At 45.4% G+C, this 19,341-nt stretch overlaps 1 protein-coding gene across 3 annotated transcripts in view; it reads left to right on the forward strand.

Annotated features, from left to right (window-relative positions):
• The window catches only part of DNAH10 (dynein axonemal heavy chain 10), a 147,106-nt gene that overhangs the window by 65,263 nt on the left and 62,502 nt on the right, over positions 1 to 19,341 (forward strand). For all 3 annotated transcript variants that reach the window (XM_033440734.2, XM_049698610.1, XM_049698611.1), the window contains 10 exons: positions 689 to 912; positions 6,494 to 6,763; positions 6,910 to 7,093; positions 8,991 to 9,125; positions 10,290 to 10,442; positions 12,621 to 12,809; positions 14,215 to 14,361; positions 14,942 to 15,133; positions 16,728 to 16,846; positions 18,423 to 18,581. In XM_033440734.2, the coding sequence (XP_033296625.1) occupies positions 689 to 912; positions 6,494 to 6,763; positions 6,910 to 7,093; positions 8,991 to 9,125; positions 10,290 to 10,442; positions 12,621 to 12,809; positions 14,215 to 14,361; positions 14,942 to 15,133; positions 16,728 to 16,846; positions 18,423 to 18,581 (1,772 nt within the window). The remainder of the gene's footprint in view (positions 1 to 688; positions 913 to 6,493; positions 6,764 to 6,909; positions 7,094 to 8,990; positions 9,126 to 10,289; positions 10,443 to 12,620; positions 12,810 to 14,214; positions 14,362 to 14,941; positions 15,134 to 16,727; positions 16,847 to 18,422; positions 18,582 to 19,341) is intronic.

Raw genomic sequence — 19,341 nt, forward strand, 5'->3', positions numbered from 1 at the left:
AATCAAAGATCTATATTTAGTATCAGCCCAGAGCAAGGTTTCTCAGCCTTGGCACTATTGGCATCTTGGGCCAACTAACTTTTTTCTCTCTCTGTGTGTATATGTGTGTGTCGGGGGTGGGAGTGGGGGGCTGTCCCGTGCATTGTAGGATGTTCAGCAGCATCCCTGACCTCTACCCAAAAGATGCCAGGAGCATCCCTCTCCAGCTGTGACGACCAAAAATGTCTCCAGACGGCGCCCAGTGTCCCCTGGGGGCAAAATCATCCGTGGTGGAGAACCAGTGTTTTCGAGCAATTCCTTTATTCCAAATAAATAAAGCACTAAGGATCAAGTACTTAATGCAACACTTTTCCTTCGGTGAATGCTGATTTCAGCTGGTCCGTATATCCAGATACCTCTCTATATCAGCATATACCCTAGAATCTCAAGTGTGTGTGTTGGGGGGGAGTCTGTCTTCTCTCTCTTTCTTTTTGTTTAATCTACCACCGACCTTTGCATAGTTCAGGATAAGCGAAAGTACCTAATGAACGTTAGTCATTGAATGAATGGACATCTATTTAGCATGTGGTCTCTGATGCTATTGCTGGCATCCTGGCAGCGCTGATGTGTGATGAGACACTGCAGGCTGTTCTTTGATTCCAGAACCCAGGGAAGGTATTACAGGGTGGCTTCTCCCACTGTATTGCAGATGTATGACAACATAGCACTGCTGAGGTTTAATGACGGGGACAGTGGAGAAAAACTGGTGTCTGCCATGATTTCAGCAGAAGGAGAGGTCATGGAGTTCCGGAAGATCATCCGGGCCGAGGGGCGCGTGGAAGACTGGATGACAGCAATTTTGAATGAAATGCGAAGAACTAACAGGCTAATTACCAAAGAGGCTATCTTTAGATACTGTGAAGACAGAACCAGGTAAGATTGTAAATGTGATTGTGTGTTACTTTATCATATTTATGGTCATAATGAATCAATTTTCAAGGTTTGGAGTCAATCAACTGACATTTCAAATGAGGTTTTCTTTTCCTGCCGTAGCTAAATAAGCTGATGTATAGCTGTCCTGTAAGGATCACCTCATATAGCACGTCTCAAAGTGTGGTCCCCGGACCGGCAGCATCAGGGTCCCTGGGAGCCTGTTAGAAATGCATATTCCTGGGCCCCATCCCAAACCTGCCCCAACGGAAATTCTCGAGGGACTTCCCTGCTGCTCCAGTGGGTAAGACTTCATGCTCCCAATGCAGGGGGCCCGGGTTCAATCCCTGATTGGGGAACTAGATCCCACATGCGTGCCGCAACTAAGAGTTCACATGCTGCAACCGAGAAGTCCACATGCTGCAGCTAAGATCCCGCGTGCTGCAGCTAAGATCCCGCGTGCTGCAGCTAAGACTTGGTGCAGCCAAAACAAACAAACAAGCAAATAGATATCAGAAAAAAGAAAAGAAATTCTCAGGGTGGGGCCCAGGGATCTGGGTTTTCACAATATCCCAGGGGATTCTGAGCTCAGGTGTGAGAACCTAGTGACCCACCAGAGACCAGGTGTTCATTAAGGTGGATTCTATTTGTAGGTTAATGGGTAAAGTTGTTTCTAAATTAGTTGATGAATTTCAACCATTCTTTGATTTTTGTGGCCTAGAAGCTTCCAAGCACCGAGCTGAACCACGCCTGATCCTAGTGGCTAAGAGGGCTGAACTCAAAGCCCGCAAAGCATCTTTGGGTAACTTTCCAGGAGAGCTGTGTATTTGGCAGGGCCTTTGTGCAGACACAAAGTCTTTATTATCATGAGAACACCGTCCTCTTGGTTTCGCCTGCTGCCTTTTTGATTTTGCAGACTGAAAATGTCTGTTTAAATAAGTTATTAGAACAGAGCATAATATTTGTCTGATTAGGATCCTGCTTTTTCTTAGGTTCTGCACCATATAAAAAAATTGGTACCTCTTTATATAATCAGGTGTCCATATATATATATATATATATATATATATATATATATATATATATACACATACATTCAGTGGTGTATTAGTAAACTAGCTCTCTGGCAAAAGAAAAGCTTTGCTGTAGAGCCTTTCCCAATTCCCATGGTATAAATACTCCCACATGTCTGATTTCAAGAAGGCTAAATGGAGGGAATTCCCTGGCAGTCCAGTGGTTAAGACTCTACCCTTTCACTGCCAAGGGCCTGGGTTCGGTCCCTGGTTGGGGAACTGAGAGCCAGCAAGCTGCATGGCATGGCCAAAATTAAAACAAACAAACAAACCAAAAAAAAACACTGAATGGAATAAAGGTAAGAAGTTTAACACACCGCTTGCAAAATTCCTGAATATTTGTCAGTTACCTCTCATGAGCTGATAGGAGGTGGCCTTAACCCATCATGGGCTGTATTCATTCATTTTACTAGCGTTTACTGGATTCCTGCTCTGGGCTAATCACTGTGCTTGATGCTGTTTCAACACTGAACTAGACAGAAACCGCTGCCCTTCAGAAGTAGAGATCGTGGAATATCTAAAAATCTCTGCAATGTTCCCAAATCGCATGAATTTTATATCCGCATTTATTCATTTTATTTGCCTCATAACTGCTACTTTGCCAGGGTGTTGCTATGTGTGACAACGTGTGGTTGGTGGAAGACAGAGTTAAGAGAATTCAACCTGATTAATTGGGAAATGTCTGAGCCACCCTTTCCTCACCTAAATACCGCTCTGCTAAAGGGCACTTGTCGCTCCTAATGAAGGGGGTGAGCCACTGAAATGATAATATTGATTTACGTGAGCGGACATGTTTCAGCATCACTGAGAGCACAGGCCCAGGTGTATGTAGCCCCAGAGCACACCCGCTGTCCTGGGATTTGCCAAACACCATCACGTTCATCTTAGCTCTGCCCTGAACCACTTGATTTTCTCTGGTTATAGTGTTTCCACCTCTCCTGATTTCCTACTTCCCAGGTTTGTTGCCTTTCGCAAGATCCATCTTTGTGCATTTCAGTACCGTCCTCTGGACCTCCATCACCTTTGTTACATCTCTCTTGTGTGTCGGGAACATAACTATACATACTATTTAGGTTTTAGAGGCACTGCACAATTTTAACACAAGACGTTAAAGCCAAATACTTTTTATTGTTTTAAATATTCTTTATAATTTATTTTGCCATTAATTGCCCATCATCAAGATAATGACTCGTCATTTGCAGTCACTTTTACTGGATTGGGACTTATAGCTCTGGGTCCATTATTTTTTTAGGTACGATTTAGAAGAAAAGTTTACCCTAATGTGTTTCAAGGCACTTACCAGCTTTGGAAATTAGTATGTCAGTAGGGGAAATCCAAGCGGCTGATAAACATGTGAAAAGAGGAAAGACTTCACTGGTCATCCAGGATCTGCAGATTAAAGCCGAATGAGATATTGTTTTGTTCACCTTTCAGATTGGCAAAAAATTCAAAAGAATATAACGCCTAGTGCTGGCGAGGGTGTGGTGAGAAGGACAGCAGTATGCATGGCTGGTGGGGGGACGGATTGCTACAACGTTTTAAAGTAATTTGACTTTTCCTATTAAAATAAACTATCAGAAAAGTGCTTTTGTACTGGTGGCCCTGCACTTGGGATTCTGGTCCATAACACTAGAAGCCGCTCTGACTCCTCAGGATGTGCACCAAGCAGGGTTTCTCGCCATCGGTGCCGTTGACATCTGGGGCCGGATGATTCTTTGCTGTGGGAGACCGTCCTGTTTATTGTAGGATGTTTACCAGCATCCCTGGCCTCTAGCACCCACTAGATGCCAGCAATACCCTTTCCCCCAGTTGTGACAACCAAAAATGCCTCCAGACAGTGCCAGACAATGTAGAGAGATGTTTACCGCGGTATCGTTTGTATTGGCAAAAGAACTGGAAGCAACTTGAATAGACATCAGTGCGGAAACGTCTGCTTAAATTGCGATCCTTTGATGCTCTGAAATATCGTGCAGCTTTGACGAGGACCTGGTCAGACCTATGTCCGTTGACCTAGACGCATGCCCACTAGAACCAATAGGTGAGAAAAGCAAGGTGCAGTGTAGCTTGTGTTCCCTGATGCCGATTTTGGAGAAACAGCCCTCACAACCCCTTCTCCCCATATTTGTGTATCTTGAACTTTGAACAAGTCTGTATGAGAATGGAAAAGAGTGCCGAGTGACACTCAGGAAACTATAACAAGGAACCATGGGGGTGTGTGGTCAGAGATAATTAATTTTTTTGTTGGAATTTTTTTTTTTTTGCGGTACGCGGGCCTCTCCCTGTTGTGGCCTCTCCCGTTGCGGAGCACAGTCTCCGGACGCGCAGGCTCAGCGGCCATTGCTCATGGGCCCAGCCGCCCTGCGGCATGTGGGATCTTCCCGGACCGGGGCACGAACCCGTATCCCCTGCATCGGCAGGCGGACTGTCAACCACTGCGCCACCAGGGTAGCCCGGAATTTTTAAAAATTAAAAAATTCTTACAGTATGCCCATAATGTTAAATAATTTTTAAACATCTGTAAAGACACATCTTTAAAGTGATCTGGCATCTTTTACACAGTCATGCACCTGTAACTTTTTCATGTGCATGTCTCTGTTGGCCTGGTGTTTTACTATCTGACCAGAAGAGTTTTATTCTCCTTTGCTTACCTGCAGCTCATACTTTGCCTTCCCTATTCCAGATCAAAGAAATAGATTTTTTTTTAAATGAAGTATAGTTGATTTACCATATTGTGTTAGTTTCAGGTGTACAGCAAAGTGATTCAGTTATACACACACTCATATATACATTCCTGATTCTTTTCCTTTATAGGTTACTACAAGATATTGAATATAATTCCCTGTGCTATACAGTAAATCCTTGTTGCTTATCTATTTTATGTATATTGGTTCGTATCTGTTAATCCCATACTCCTAATTTATTTCCCACCTTCCTGTTTAGTAACCATAAGTTTGTTTTCTATGTCTGAGTCTGTTTCTGTTTCATAAATAAGTTCGTTTGTATTAATTTTTAGATTCCACATATAAGTGATATCATATGATGTTTGTCTTTGACTGACTTCACTGAGTATGATAATCTCTAGGTCCATCCATGTTGCTGCAAATGGCATTATTTCATTCTGTTTTATGGCTGAGTAGTATTCCATTGTATTAGGTTGCTTCCGTGGCCTGGCTGTTGTAAATAGTGCTGCTGTAAACACTGAGGTGCGTATATCTTTTTGTTTTGGCTGCACCGCGCAGCTTATGGGATCTTAGTTCCCTGACCAGGGATCGAACCCACGCCCACTGCAGTGGAAGTGTGGAGTGTTAACCACTGGGCCGCCAGGGAAGTCCCCATATATCTTTTTGAATTAGAAGTTTTGTCTTTTCTGGATATCTGCCCAGGAGTGGGATTGCTGGATCATACGGTAACTGTATTTTTAGTTTTTGAAGAAGCCTCCATACTGTTCTCTGTAGTGGCTGCACCAGTTTACATTCTCACCAACTGTGTAGGAGGGTTCCCTTTGCTCCACACCCTTTCCAGCGTTTATGTTTGTAGACTTTTTGATGATGGCCATTCTGACCTGTGTGAGGTGGTACCTCATTGCAGTTTTGATTTGCATTTGTCTAGTAATTAGCATTGTTGAGCACCTTTTCATGTGCCTGTTGGCCATCTGTATGAAAGAAATAGATTCTTTTTTTAATATTTTAATTTTATTGGAGCATAGTTGATTTACAATGTTGTGTCTACACAACATTGTAGTTTTAGTGTGTACAGCAAAGTGATTCAGTTATACATATATTCATTCTTTTTTAGGTTCTTGTCTCATATGGGTTATCACAGAATATTGGGTAGAGTTCCCTGAGCTATACAGTAGGTCCTTGTTGGTTATCTGTCTTACATATAGTAGTGTGTGTATGTTCATCCCAAGCTCCTGACTTATCACTCACCCACAAGTTTCCCATTTGGTAACCATGAGTTTCTTTTCGATATCTATGTCTGCTTCTGTTTTGTAAATAAGTTCATTTGTATCTTTTTTAAAAATTAGATTCCACATATGAGTGCTGTCATATGATATTTGTCTTTCTCTGTGTGACTTGCTTTGCTTAGTATGATAATCTCTAGGTCCATCCATGTTGCTGCAAATGGCATTATCTCATTCTTTTTATGACTGAGTAATATTCCATTGTATAAATGTACCACGTCTTCTTTACCCATTCCTCTGTTGATGGACATCTAGGTTGCTTCCACGTCTTGGCTACTGTAAATCGTGCAGCAGTGAACATTGGGATGCATGTATCCTTCCGGATTATGGTTTTTTCCGGGTATATGTCTAGGAGTGGGATTGCTGGGTCATATGGTAGTTCTATTTTAAGTTTTTTAAAGGAAGCTCCATACTGTTCTCCATAGTAGCTGTACCAATTTACAACAGTGTACAGCAGGATTTCCTTTTGAAAGAATTAGATTCTTGACAGGACCGTTTTCGGTCCCAATCCTGGGAAAATCTCGTTGAAGGTGTGCTTTTCCCTTAGGGTCGACTGGATGCTCCTGTACCAAGGGATGGTGGTGCTGGCCGCCAGCCAGGTGTGGTGGACCTGGGAGGTGGAAGATGTCTTCCGCAAAGTGCAGCAAGGGGAGAAGCAGGCCATGAAGAACTACGGCCAGAAGATGCACCGGCAGATTGATGAGCTGGTCACTCGGATCACCATGTCCTTAAGCAGAAACGACAGAAAGAAATACAACACCGTCCTCATCATTGACGTACACGCCCGAGATATAGTTGACTCTTTCATACGGGACAGGTAGGGACCTGCCTAGGGCACTGGCGTCTCGAAACCTGTCTTTTGTCGTCCTCTGGCCTCTCTCAGCATCTCTCCTTCCTCCCCCTTGTCCACCTTCTTCTGCATCTCTTTCTCTCTTCACTTATCCCCCATTGCTCACCTTCCAGCATTCTCGAAGCCCGGGAGTTCGAATGGGAAAGTCAGCTACGGTTTTACTGGGACCGAGAACCAGATGAGCTGAACATCCGCCAGTGCACGGGGACCTTCAGCTACGGCTACGAGTACATGGGTTTGAACGGGAGGCTGGTTATCACGCCCCTTACGGACCGGATTTACCTGACTCTCACTCAGGTGATTGGCAGCCTGGGTCTCTTGGTGATCGTTCACCTGGGGTTGTGTGTTTTTCTCTAAGGGTGACTATGTTAATTGTGATGGTGTACTGGGTTGACCAGTGTCCCCTACCCTGCCCCAAATTCAGGTCTGCTCGGAAGCTCGGATGTGACCTTATTTAGAAATAGGGTCTTGGCAGATCGAATTAGTTAAGGATTGGGGTGAGAACATCCTGGATTAGGGCCCTAATACCAGTGACTGATGTCCTTGTAAGAAGAGAAGAGAACACAGAGACACAGAGAAAGTGATGTGAAGACGGAGGCAGAGACAGGAGGGATGCGGCCACAAGCCAGGGACACCTGGGGCCACCAGAAGCTGGAAGAGGCCAGGAAGGATCCTCCCCTGGAGCCTTCGGAAGGAGTGTGGCCCTACCCACACCTTGATTTCAGACTTTTAGCCTCCAGAACTGTGAAAGAATACATTTCTGTTGTTTTAAGCCAGCCAGTTTGTGGTACTTTGTTACGGCAGCCCCAGGAAGTTAATGCTGAGAGTAAGGGATGTTACACTTTCAAAATCTATATAAAAGAGTTTCCATTTGGAATATGACCTACGTGCCACCTTTTGGGATTGGGCTGTTGCAAGTTCAGGCGGCCCCTAAAACCACCCTCCGGTTCAATAGTTTGCTAAAAGAAATGACAGAATTCAGTAAAGCCATTATGGTCCTGGTTATGGTTTTCGCAGCAAATGGATACAGATCAAAATCAGCAATGGAGGAAGGCATAGGACAGGGTCCAGGAGCTTCCAGCCTTCAGTTTCCTCTCTGATGCAGCTGTCCAGACAGCATCATTTCCTCTGGCAGCTCTGTGTGGCCGCATGTGTGAAGTCCTGCCACCCATGGAAGCCCACCGAGCCTTGGTGGCCAGCGCTTTAACTGGGGGCTTGTCATGCAGACATGACTGACCCCCTGAATGATTGACCTTAGTCCCCAGACCCTGTGGAAGTTGACCTGATGATACCATGTGGCCCAAGGCTCCCACCATAAATCACATTGTTAGACTGTCCAGCGTGGCCCAAGGTCCCCAGATAAACAAGGACACCCTTCTCAGGCAGGGCATTCTGAGGGCTTAGAGGTCAGCTCCTAGGATCTAGAGACAAAGGGCCAAAGCTTTCTTTGGGCACAGTTAATCCTTCCCTGCACAGATGTCCATGTTTCCACGAGCCTCAGCTCTGGGAACTGCTATAGGCCCTGTGCTCAGGGTGGGTACAGAGTCCAGCATATTGCAGAGTCCCTGGTTCCTATATAATGGGGGGCCAGGTGGGCGGTGGTCAGTGGAGGTCAACGGAGAAAGACAGAAAAGAAATGTTAAACATGGTGACTGTCAGGGACTTCCCTGGCGGTCCAGTGGTTAAGACTTCACCTTCCGGGCCTTCCTTGGTGGCGCAGTGGTTGAGAGTCCGCCTGCTGATGCAGGGGACACGGGTTCGTGCCCGGGTCCGGGAGGATCCCACATGCCGCGGAGCGGCTGGGCCCGTGAGCCATGGCCGCTGAGCCTGCGCGTCCGGAGCCTGTGCTCCGCAACGAGAGAGGCCACAGCAGTGAGAGGCTCGCGTACCGCAAAAAAAAAAAAAAAAAAAAAAAAGACTTCACCTTCCAATGCAGGGGGTGCAGGTTCGATCCCTGGTTGGGGAGCTGAGATCCCACATGCCTCAGGGCCAAAAAACCAAAACATAAAACAGAAGCAATATTGTAACAAATTCAATAAAGACTTAAAAAAAAATGGTGACTGTCAGAAAAGGTGAGTGTGAACTGGTCCATTGCCATTTATATACTCCTGCACAGACTGTCACAAACTGGGAATTGACACCTGTTTCTTTCCGTGAATCAGACAACGTATGTTTTGCATTTGGCTTCTAACAGGCGCTGTCCATGTATCTGGGTGGGGCCCCTGCTGGCCCAGCAGGTACTGGCAAAACTGAGACCACCAAGGACCTGGCCAAAGCCTTGGGCTTGCTCTGTGTTGTAACCAACTGCGGCGAAGGCATGGATTACAAAGTAAGGCTCTGGCGTCACTTCTGGTACGGTCTTCTTAGGCGGAGAGCTAAAAGGGGGACAGCGTGGGAAGGCATTTCACCCCATACGCTTCCATGAGATGACATGGTGACAGCTGGAGGAACAAAGTAGGAAACGTTTCACCATCACAGTCTAGGAACTTGGCTGTATCTCTTTGTTAGCAGCATGTAGGGCAAGAGTCCCAAACTAAATGCCCACTGGAGTCAGCTAGATAGTGTAAATGAATAAAGCAGCAGACAGACGATAGAGAGTGGTGGGGACTGCGGCCAACTGGAAAGCAAAGCTCCATCTAAAGGGGGAGCCGCTATTGAGCTTAGGTCAATTGTTGCCACTTGGAAAAGTGGACCCAGTGTTGTTAGATTTTCCAGCATCTCAAGAGAAGCCAGAAATCTGGGTTTTTACATTAAAATCCTTAATTTGTGAAATCCTTGAACTTAATTACAAAACAAAAATAGAATCACAGATGTAGAAAAACTTATGGTTACCAGGGGGAAAGGGGAGGAGGGATAAATTGGGAGATTGGGATGGACATATATACACTACTCTATATAAACTAGATAACTGGTAAGGACCTACTGTAGAGCACAGGGAACTCTACTCAATACTCTGTAATGGCCTATATGGGAAGAGAATCTAAAAAAGAGTGTATGTATGTATATGTATAACTGATTCACTGTGCTGTACAGCAGAAACTAACACAACGTTGTAAATCAACTATAGTCCAATACAAATTTAAAAAAAAATCCTTAATTTGTGAAATCCTATGAGTGGTAGCTGGCCCACGAGAGGCCTTGGAAGTCTTGCCAGGAAGACCCACTACTGGGGTGGCTCTTCTCTGCCAATCTGATGAGCGTCATTTGCTTTTTTTATTTTTAAAATTTTTATTGGAGTAGAGTTGCTTTACAATGTTGTGTTAGTTTCTGCTGTACAGCAAAGTGAATCAGCTATATGCATATATATATATCCCCTCTTTTTTGGATTTCTTTCCCATTTCGGTCACTACAGAACACTGAGTAGAGTTCCCTGTGCTCTACAGTAGGTTCTGATGGTCGTTCGCTTTTAATTTAGAAAATGGTATCCATACATGGATTGCTTGCAGTTTTCGAGATGAAAATTGCCCTTGTCCTGACACTTCTTTCATCCCAGGCCGTCGGGAAGATTTTCTCGGGCATGGCTCAGTGTGGGGCTTGGGGCTGTTTTGACGAGTTTAATCGCATCGATGCCTCCGTGCTCTCAGTCATCTCGTCCCAGATCCAGACGATCCGAAACGCTCTGATCCATCAGTTGACCAGGTTCCAGGTGAGGATAAGAGTGAAACCAGCCCGGATCATGTCCCCAGGCTGGGAACGTGCTGAAATATCAGGTGGTGGACAGTCGTCTATCCAGACCAGGTTCCCCCTAGATGAAGATTTGCCCAACTTCTGGTTTCAAATGGAGATAGTTGGGTTTCCCCAAATTATCAACATCTTTGATAATTAAGGACTGTAATAGTCTAAGAACTTCAAAATAATTCCAGACATGTGATCCATAGTTACAGACGGGTAGGGCAGGATTCTCAAATAAGTGATGTGTAAGGCCCCCTTTCAAGGTCAAGAAATGTTCTTCCCAAATTTGAGAAAAAACGACTTAAAGAAAAAAAATCAACGTTCCATTCGATCAAAATATCTTCAGTAGAAATTATCACAGTGAACAAGAAAATTTGCCTTTGTACTTGGTAAAATTACGGCATTGTAATGAGGAAGATTATTAAGATTGTTATCAAAGTGAAAAGGCAAACTTAAAAATTTTTTGAGAATTTACTAATCTCTCCCCATCCAACAATACATTTGTAGACTCAAGTTTGGGATGTCTGTATGAAGTTACATCAGATTAAACTGGTTGAGAGTTTGGAGAAACAGGACCTTATGTAATTTAGGTAGCCCAGAGTGAGTTCTCTGACAACAGAGACCAGAATGGCTGGACCGTTTCCCTACACTGTGACCCCAGCTTGCTCTACTGCTCCTCCGGCCGCTGTCCTTGCCCCTGCGTGCCCTGAACACTTGTCACTTTACGCCACTTGCTCCACAGACATTCCACGCCCTGGGACACCATATGCATCCCTATCTGCTTGGAATTGTCCTTTTTTCTCCTTCACCTGAAAACTCCTGTACATCCTCCAAGGCCCCACAGAGCCTCATTGGGAGATTCAGGACCCAAATTCAGCATGGGTTGGTGAGGATTCCATTGTGGGCACCTCTGCGGCCCTGCACCCCACCTGCTTTCTCCCTGGACCTCAGGGCTCATGGTCAAGAGATTATGTAAACTGGGTACTGTTAAACATTTGAGGATTCTGGATGGATTTCTATTAATTGGTTCTTCTGAAACATTTTAGGGCTGAGCTTACTACTCCCATGGGAGACACATTGAGCCTGCAATGTGTGTGGTTTTCTAGAAGCTGTTTTGTTTTGTTTTGTGTTTTTGGCCGTGCTGTGTGGCATGCAGGATGCGGGATCTTAGTTCCCTGACCTGGGACAGAACGCACTCCCCCTGCAGTGGAAGTGTGGAGTCTTAGCCACTGGACCGCCAGGGAAGTCCCTAGAAGCCTGTGTTTTTAAGAGCAGGGCTGTGTCTTGTCTCCAGAGGTTGATCTGGGACTCACATGAGATACTGAGGCGTGGGTGAGTGTAGTCTCAGTGCAGACTTGAGAGACAAGACAGCAGCCTCCATCTCTGGGGAGCATCAGCTCTCAGGCTGGGCTGCCCTCTTGTCCCTGAGGCAGGCTGTGCCTCATAAAAATAAAACATCTGTCGTCTGTCTCTCTGGTGGACCATGAAAAGAAATAGAATTGTAAAATCTTAGTAGAGAGGAAAGTTAAGACAGTTGAAATTCAACTGTAGGCTAAAGAGACTCAAAATATAGAGATTTCTGCATTTTGTTGGTCCATGGGGCCCCTGGAGGACACAGGCTGGTTTCTTGAAGGATGCTGAGGTAGGATTCTGTCGGAAGGGTCCAGGTGACACCCAGGCAGCCAGACCAGCATGAAGGTGGGAATGGGGAGAGAAGTGACAGCTAACATGAATGAAAGTCCACTTTGCACGAAGCAGTAGGCTGGGTGCTCTTGAATATGTTGTCTCGTTTAACTGCCACAGCCTTGCAGAGAAGGAAACAGAGACTCAGAGAGGGTAAGTGACCTGTTGGAGGTCACACAGTGCCTCGAATCAACCCCCGGCTGCACACTTTCCCAACATCAGCTACTTCTCAAGTGGACAGACCCTTGATTCACATCAGAGTTTGGGGGTCGGCTGAGGCTGGCACCCCAGAACATTGAGGCCGTAAGCACGAGGACTCTGCATTTATCACCGGGGAAGGGCAAGAGACAGATGGTGGTGTCTGTCTTGTACCCATGAAAGGAAGAGCCATGTGGCTCCCCAGGCCTCCTTGCCCCATGGTAGGCTGGCCAGCAGCATAATCCTTCCTTCCTTTCCTCTTGTCCCCTAGTTTGAAGGGCAAGAGATCTCCCTGGACTCGAGAATGGGCATCTTCATCACCATGAACCCCGGCTACGCGGGCCGCACGGAACTGCCCGAGTCAGTGAAGGCCCTGTTCCGGCCCGTGGTGGTGATTGTGCCTGACCTGCAGCAGATCTGTGAAATCATGCTGTTCTCCGAGGGCTTCTTCTGGGCCAAGGTGAGGTCCCTTACTGCCAGGCGTCCCTGCACCTGCCTGGGTCTGCTCGCAGATGGGGGCCCTGGGACATTTTCATTCCGTGTGGCTTTTCAAATTGTTTTGCTTTCTCTCTCTCCCTTTTCTCTCTCTCTGTCTCTTTTTCTCTTTTTTAAAGCTGGGAGTGCATCATTTCTTAAAATTAAATTAAATTAATTTATTTGGCCACATTGTGCTGCATGTGGGATCTTAGTTCCCCGACCAGGGACTGAACCTGTGCCCCCTGCAGTGGAAGTGTGGAGTCTTAACCACTGGACCACCAGGGAAGTCCTCCCTTTCTCTCTTTTTAAAATTATAACTTTTATTTTGGAATCATTTGACTCACAAGAGATGGCAGTGGTAGTCCAGAGAGTTCCAGGTACCGCTCACCCAGCTTCCCGCAGTGATAACATCAAAACCAGGAAACTGGGACTTCCCTGGTGGTCCAGTGGTTAAGACTTCGCGCTCCCAATGCAGGGGGCCTGCCTGGGTTTGACCCCCGCTCGGACAACTGGATCCCACATGCAGCACCTAAAAAATAAGATCCCGCATGCTGCAACTAAGACCCACTGCAGCCAAATAAATAAATAAATAAATATATATATATATATATATATTTTTTTTTTGCGGTACGCGGGCCTATCACTGTTGTGGCCTCTCCCGTTGCGGAGCACAGGCTCCGGACGCACAGGCTCAGCGGCCATGGCTCACGGGCCCAGCCGCTCCGCGGCATGTGGGATCTTCCCGGACCGGGGCACGAACCCACGTCCCCTGCATTGGCAGGCGGACTCTCAACCACTGTGCCACCAGGGAAGCCCGCAAATATTTTTAAGGTAAAGGATTGTTAGGTTGCTTCTCTGCAGTGTTTTGGTAAAGGCTCTTATTGCCAATCCTATTGTCTATGGATTTTGAGCCGGAGTGGAGAGATCTCTGGTTCTTAGTTTCAATGAGCAAAATCCCCATGCCATCCATAGGGACCAGCAAGTGTTGAATCCTTGATGTAGACCAGGTGGATGACTTGTCCCCAAAAACAGTTACAAGAAAACTTCAATAACATGTTTAGGTTAAAGGAAGCAAATTTCTGGAGTGTCATCTCTATGATTTAAAAAGTTGTATGAATTCTGTTCTTTAAGGTGGTTAAGGTTTTCCTTGCCTTTCAAGGACTGTCATCCAACTCTGTCTGGTAAGGCTGGTGTTCTTTTAAATTAGGTCGTAATTTGTCACCGTTAAAAACGGAGGACCCATCCTGGTATTTGTTGGAGGCAAGATTTGCTGGTTTGTAGAGCAGCTTCATCTGAACATCTTTATGTCAGTTTTCTTTGTGTCATGATGTTCTGGTGTTTTCAGGGCATTTTCTTCATTTATTTTTCATTGTCTTTTATCACAAAAGACTCTGGCCAAAAAGATGACCGTTCTGTATAAGCTGGCCCGGGAGCAGCTCTCCAAGCAACATCATTATGATTTTGGACTCAGAGCCGTTAAATCAGTGTTGGTGATGGCTGGTGAGCTGAAGAGAGGTTCTTCTGAGCTTAGGGAGGTAGGGGCCACATGCTCTAAGTTCTCTGGTTTTTTAATTTGGTTCATGTGTATTGACTAAATGCTGGGATGGAGGTGACGGGGAGCACAGGTATCAAGAGAAAGTTTTATTCTTAGCTGTCACTTCATTTACTTGTCTGGCCTTCATTTGGTCTCTTCTTCATTACATTGTCCTCTTTGAATTTGGCATATTACCATAAGGTCCAGTTCAGTGTCTTCATGGTGCCAATGTTTGTGATACTTCAATGATAATAATCAATCTACAATTGCAGGATGATGGGCTGGAGGGGTGGGGGTGAATAAAATTCTCTAGAAAGCACGAACATGAGTTATTTCCTCTTTGCAATAAAAGCCAGAGGGGTGGTCATGTTTCTTTCACACGGGACTTACTCCAGAACAGAGTCTGATCAATGCCACTCTGTGGGCAATAGACTCGTGTATCTCTCCAGAAACTGTACTTGGAATGCTTTATGTTTTGTATTCCATACAAAATTTCATTGTCTACTTCATAAGACGATTTCTAGACTAGCCCTGGGGGCTTTCAGAAACATCTTTGAAGACGTCTGTTTCGTTCCATCCAGGATGTGGTGCTTATGAGGGCCCTTCGAGACATGAATCTGCCCAAGTTCGTGTTTGAAGACGTCCCTCTCTTCCTTGGTTTGATTTCCGATCTGTTTCCTGGACTAGACTGCCCGCGGGTTCGCTACCCCGATTTCAATGATGCTGTAGAACAGGTGCTCCAGGAAAATGGCTACATTGTCTTACCTGTCCAGGTAAAATGCTGCTGAGGATGAGAGTTCACTGGCTTTTTCTGGGTCCTTTCCATTTTTTTTTTCATTTAAAAATAATTGTGGTAAAATACACATAACATTTACCATCTTAACCATTCCCCACCCCCATTTTCTTTTTCTTTTTTTTTATTGTGATAAAGTACACATAAGATTTACCATTTTATCCATTTTTAGTACAGTTTAGTAATGTTAAATATACTCATGTTGTGGTGAAAGAGATTTGCATCGTGCAAAACTGAAGCTCTGTCCCCATTAAATACTAATTCCCCCTCCTCCTCCCTCAGCACCTGGTAACCTCTATTCTACTTTCTGTCTCTAGGCATTTGACTCCTCTGGGGACCTCATGTGAGTGGAATCATACAGTGTGTGTCCTTTTGTGTCTGGCTGATTTCACTCAGCATAGCGTCCTCAAGGTTCATCCGTGTTGTAGCATGTGTCAGGATTCCCTTCCTTTTGGAGGCTGAGTTATATTCCACTCTATGGATATCTCACCTTCCAAAAATGTTTTTGGCATAATGTGATCAGATAAATCTTCTCTCCCCACCCCACCTTTTTTTCCCCCAGAGTCACACTTGAAAAAATTTTAAATTAGATATTACAAGTAAAATTTTGATCATCTGAAGCCTGTGAGATTGTATATGTTGTCTGTAAGCCATACATTATGGCCAGAGTGTTCTGCTCAGGGCGTAAATGCCCAAAGCTGCAGGTTTGGGGTGGCTGCCTCTGGACGGGCCACCTTGGGGCATCAGGCTACCCAGAGGCCTCAGGCCAGGGCAGCGGGTACTGACCACAGATGAGAGATCTCTGTGCACCTTTCCTGGCCCTGGTGGTTTCCTCTAGAGGTGGTTGTTTAAAAAGATGTGTTTTTCGTGGGAATGTAGAATGGTGTAGTGTAGCCACTTTTGGAAAGAGTCTGGTGGTTCCTCAAGAAGTGAAACATAGAGTTACTATATGACGAACAGCAATTTTATTCCTAGGTATAAACCCAAGAGAAATGAGAACGTATTTATCCACATGAAAACTTGTCCACGAGTATTCATAGCAGCATTATTCATAAGTGCCAACAAGTGGAAATAATGCAAATATCATCAACAGATGAAGAGATAGACAAAATGTGGTCCATCCATACAATGGAACATTATTTGGCCATAAAAAGGAAGGAAGTACTGACACAGGCTACACTGATGGGTGAACCTTAAAAACATGATGCTGAGTGAAAGAAGCCAGACACCCCAAACTACATACTGCACGATTCCCTTTATATCACTCCATTCTTTTGTCAAGAACGGGCAAATCCACAGAGACAGACAGTAGATTAGTGGGTGCCAGGGGCTGGGGGCAACGGGCTTGGGAGACATGACGAATGAGCACAGAGGTTTTTTTCTGTGGGGGGTGATGAAAATGTTCTAAAATTGAACGTGGTAATGGTTTCACAACCTTTTAAACATACTGAAAACCACTGAATTGTTGAAACACTTTAAATGCGTGAGTTGTACGGTGTGCAAATTCTAGCTCAATAAAGCTGTTTTTAACAAAAAGCTATGTTTTAACCCAGCTGCCACTGCTTGTCCCACAGGTGGATAAGGTGGTTCAGATGTTCGAGACCATGATGACCCGCCACACGACAATGGTGGTGGGGCCCACGGGAGGGGGCAAGTCCGTGGTCATAAATGCCCTGTGTCAGGCCCAGACCAGGTGAGTATGGCATCCTCGGGGAGGGCTTTGTTGCCACGGTGGTTTCACGGTGAGGTCGGTGGCGGTATTACCTAGTCCCACTTTGCTCTCTGATTTCCTGGGAGGTTACGTTTGTCCCAGACACCCCCCTTTAAACCCGGAGCATCTTTTTTTTTTTTTTAACTTTGGCCGCGCCACGTGGCTTGTGGGATCTCAGTTCCCTGACCAGGGATTGAACCTGTGCCGCCTGCAGTGGAAGTGCGAAGTCCTAACCACTGGACGGCCAGGCAAGTCCCAAACCCAGAGCATCTTAACTTGTTTTATTGCTGATTTAGTTGATATATTTTAGAAGGCAAAGCAGTTAGCCTTTTGTGCATCAGACTGTGAATAGGTTTATTTGTGAAATGAGTATTTCAAAAACTATCTTATAAGGATGTTTTGAAAATTAACTTAGGTCGTATTTTCTTGGCGTTCAGATTGCTCCTGTAAAGTCGGTCAGGACCCCCGGCCGTTAGGCGACACTGTTGTGGTATCAGAGTGGCCAAAAAAGTGTCCCCTCCCCAAATGCCTTATCATCACCAGCCCTGCAAGAGCTATACTACTCGAAGGAAAAAGTGATTTCACACTCCTAATATAGAATATCACAAAGACCTGTGGTGAATCGATGCCCTTATACTGAATATGGGTTTTCTGACTTCTCACCTTTCTCCTAAGCAATAGCTGCATTCCGGAAAGATTTCAGTGCACGTTGACGTTCCAGCAAAAATCTAAATCAAGCCTTATAATCTTTGTGACTTTACCAGTTCTAGTAGGCTGTAAAATCCAATTGAGTGACTGTCGTTCCTTCTTCCTTCTTATGTTTCTCGTGAGATAATCAGTGGACGATGGCTTACTGATTTTAAGAGGGTTATTCCATAACCATCCTGTATTTCGTTCTGTAATTAATTCATTGTTAGATAATTTATAGAACTGTCACGTACAGATGTGAGTATAGGTATGCCACGATTATTTTTATTTATTTATTTTGTTAATTATAAACTATGTTTTGTGTGAACTTTAGTTTTCTATAGATGAATTAATCCCACGGCACTGCGGGAATTTACAGGCATTATACTGGGAAATACCCTGTCTGCGTGATTTGTAAAGCCAGCAACGCAGAGCAGATGTCGTTCTGTAACTATGAGGGATTGAACATCGGGAGTTCAAAGGTTTTACGTTATCCTGGTGACTATAATCTCCTAACACTCGTTGTGAAATATTTGCATGAATGTGCCATATGCATGAATATGTAAATACACAAACATGAAATATACATGAAGGTTAGCGTCTGTTGCCCTCAGAAGTCAAAGCCGTGTTATCAGTTCAGACCTCACTTGTGTTGGGGCCACGTTCCTGGTGAAAGGTGGTTCCCTTGTGTTTAGCATAAGTCATTAACAGAGAGTGGGAAGCCCAGTGCAGAGTTTGGATGGTTTGCATTTTAAATTTTGGATTGGATCGAAAACACAGGGGATCTGATCCCCCACATGGGTGACCTAGATTGTTCTCCTAATGCGTTTAGTCTGCCCGAGCCACGGCTGAAGCCTCTCCTTCGATTTAGGCTCGGGCTGGTGACAAAGCTGTATGTCCTGAACCCCAAGGCGATGAGTGTCATAGAGCTCTACGGCATCCTGGACCCCACCACCCGAGACTGGACAGATGGGGTGCTGTCCAACATCTTCAGGGAGGTCAACAAGCTGACGGATAAGAAGGAGCGAAAGTGAGTATCTTTGTAGGGAGGGAAGAGCCTGGGTGGGTTCATAGTGAGTTAGCCAAAGCTTACAAAGAAACAAATGATGTATATAGTATTGTAGTTTCATGCTTGGAAGCAAACAGACTCAGGGGGCTCTGCTCACGAAGGGCCAGGTACCACCTCAGTGCTGTTTATGTGTTGTCTAAATCACGCTCCTTGACTACGATGGATCCCAGCTTACCATGGAGGAAGCTGAGATCCAGGGAAGGGGAGGAAAGAGCTTGCCCCAAGGCCAGGGATTTGAACTTGGGACATCAGAGTCCAAGCCCTCAAACGGGCACCACACCAGGCTGCCTCTACAGCAAGGTGCGTCAAGGAGAAGCGACAAAGCATCGTGGGAAGTGCTGGAACACCCTTCAGAGCTGCACTTTCTCACCTGCAGGCGCGGTTGAGGCTGCCTGCCCTGCTCCAATCACTGCCCACCGCGGTGAGGGTCTAGTGAGGCCGGGAGGGGAAATGCTCTATTGGAACATCGGGTAAAAAGCCTTCTCCGGTGTTAGTTGTTCCCGTGACACCTGTCAGGTAAACCCAGGGATGATCCTGATTGTATATTCTAGTCCAACCCCATTAATTAAAAATCCCTTAAATAGCGAGTCTAACGTCTCAACTGATGACTTTTGGAACAGCCTCTTTTTAGCAATCCTCCCCTGATTCTGGATCAGTCCAGGATTTCACACTGTGCTCGGTTGTCCTATCGCTTTGATGTCTTCTAATTTCAAGCAGTTCC

Source organism: Orcinus orca, chromosome 15, assembly GCF_937001465.1.
Source record: "Orcinus orca chromosome 15, mOrcOrc1.1, whole genome shotgun sequence".
Taxonomy (NCBI): Eukaryota; Metazoa; Chordata; class Mammalia; order Artiodactyla; family Delphinidae; genus Orcinus; species Orcinus orca.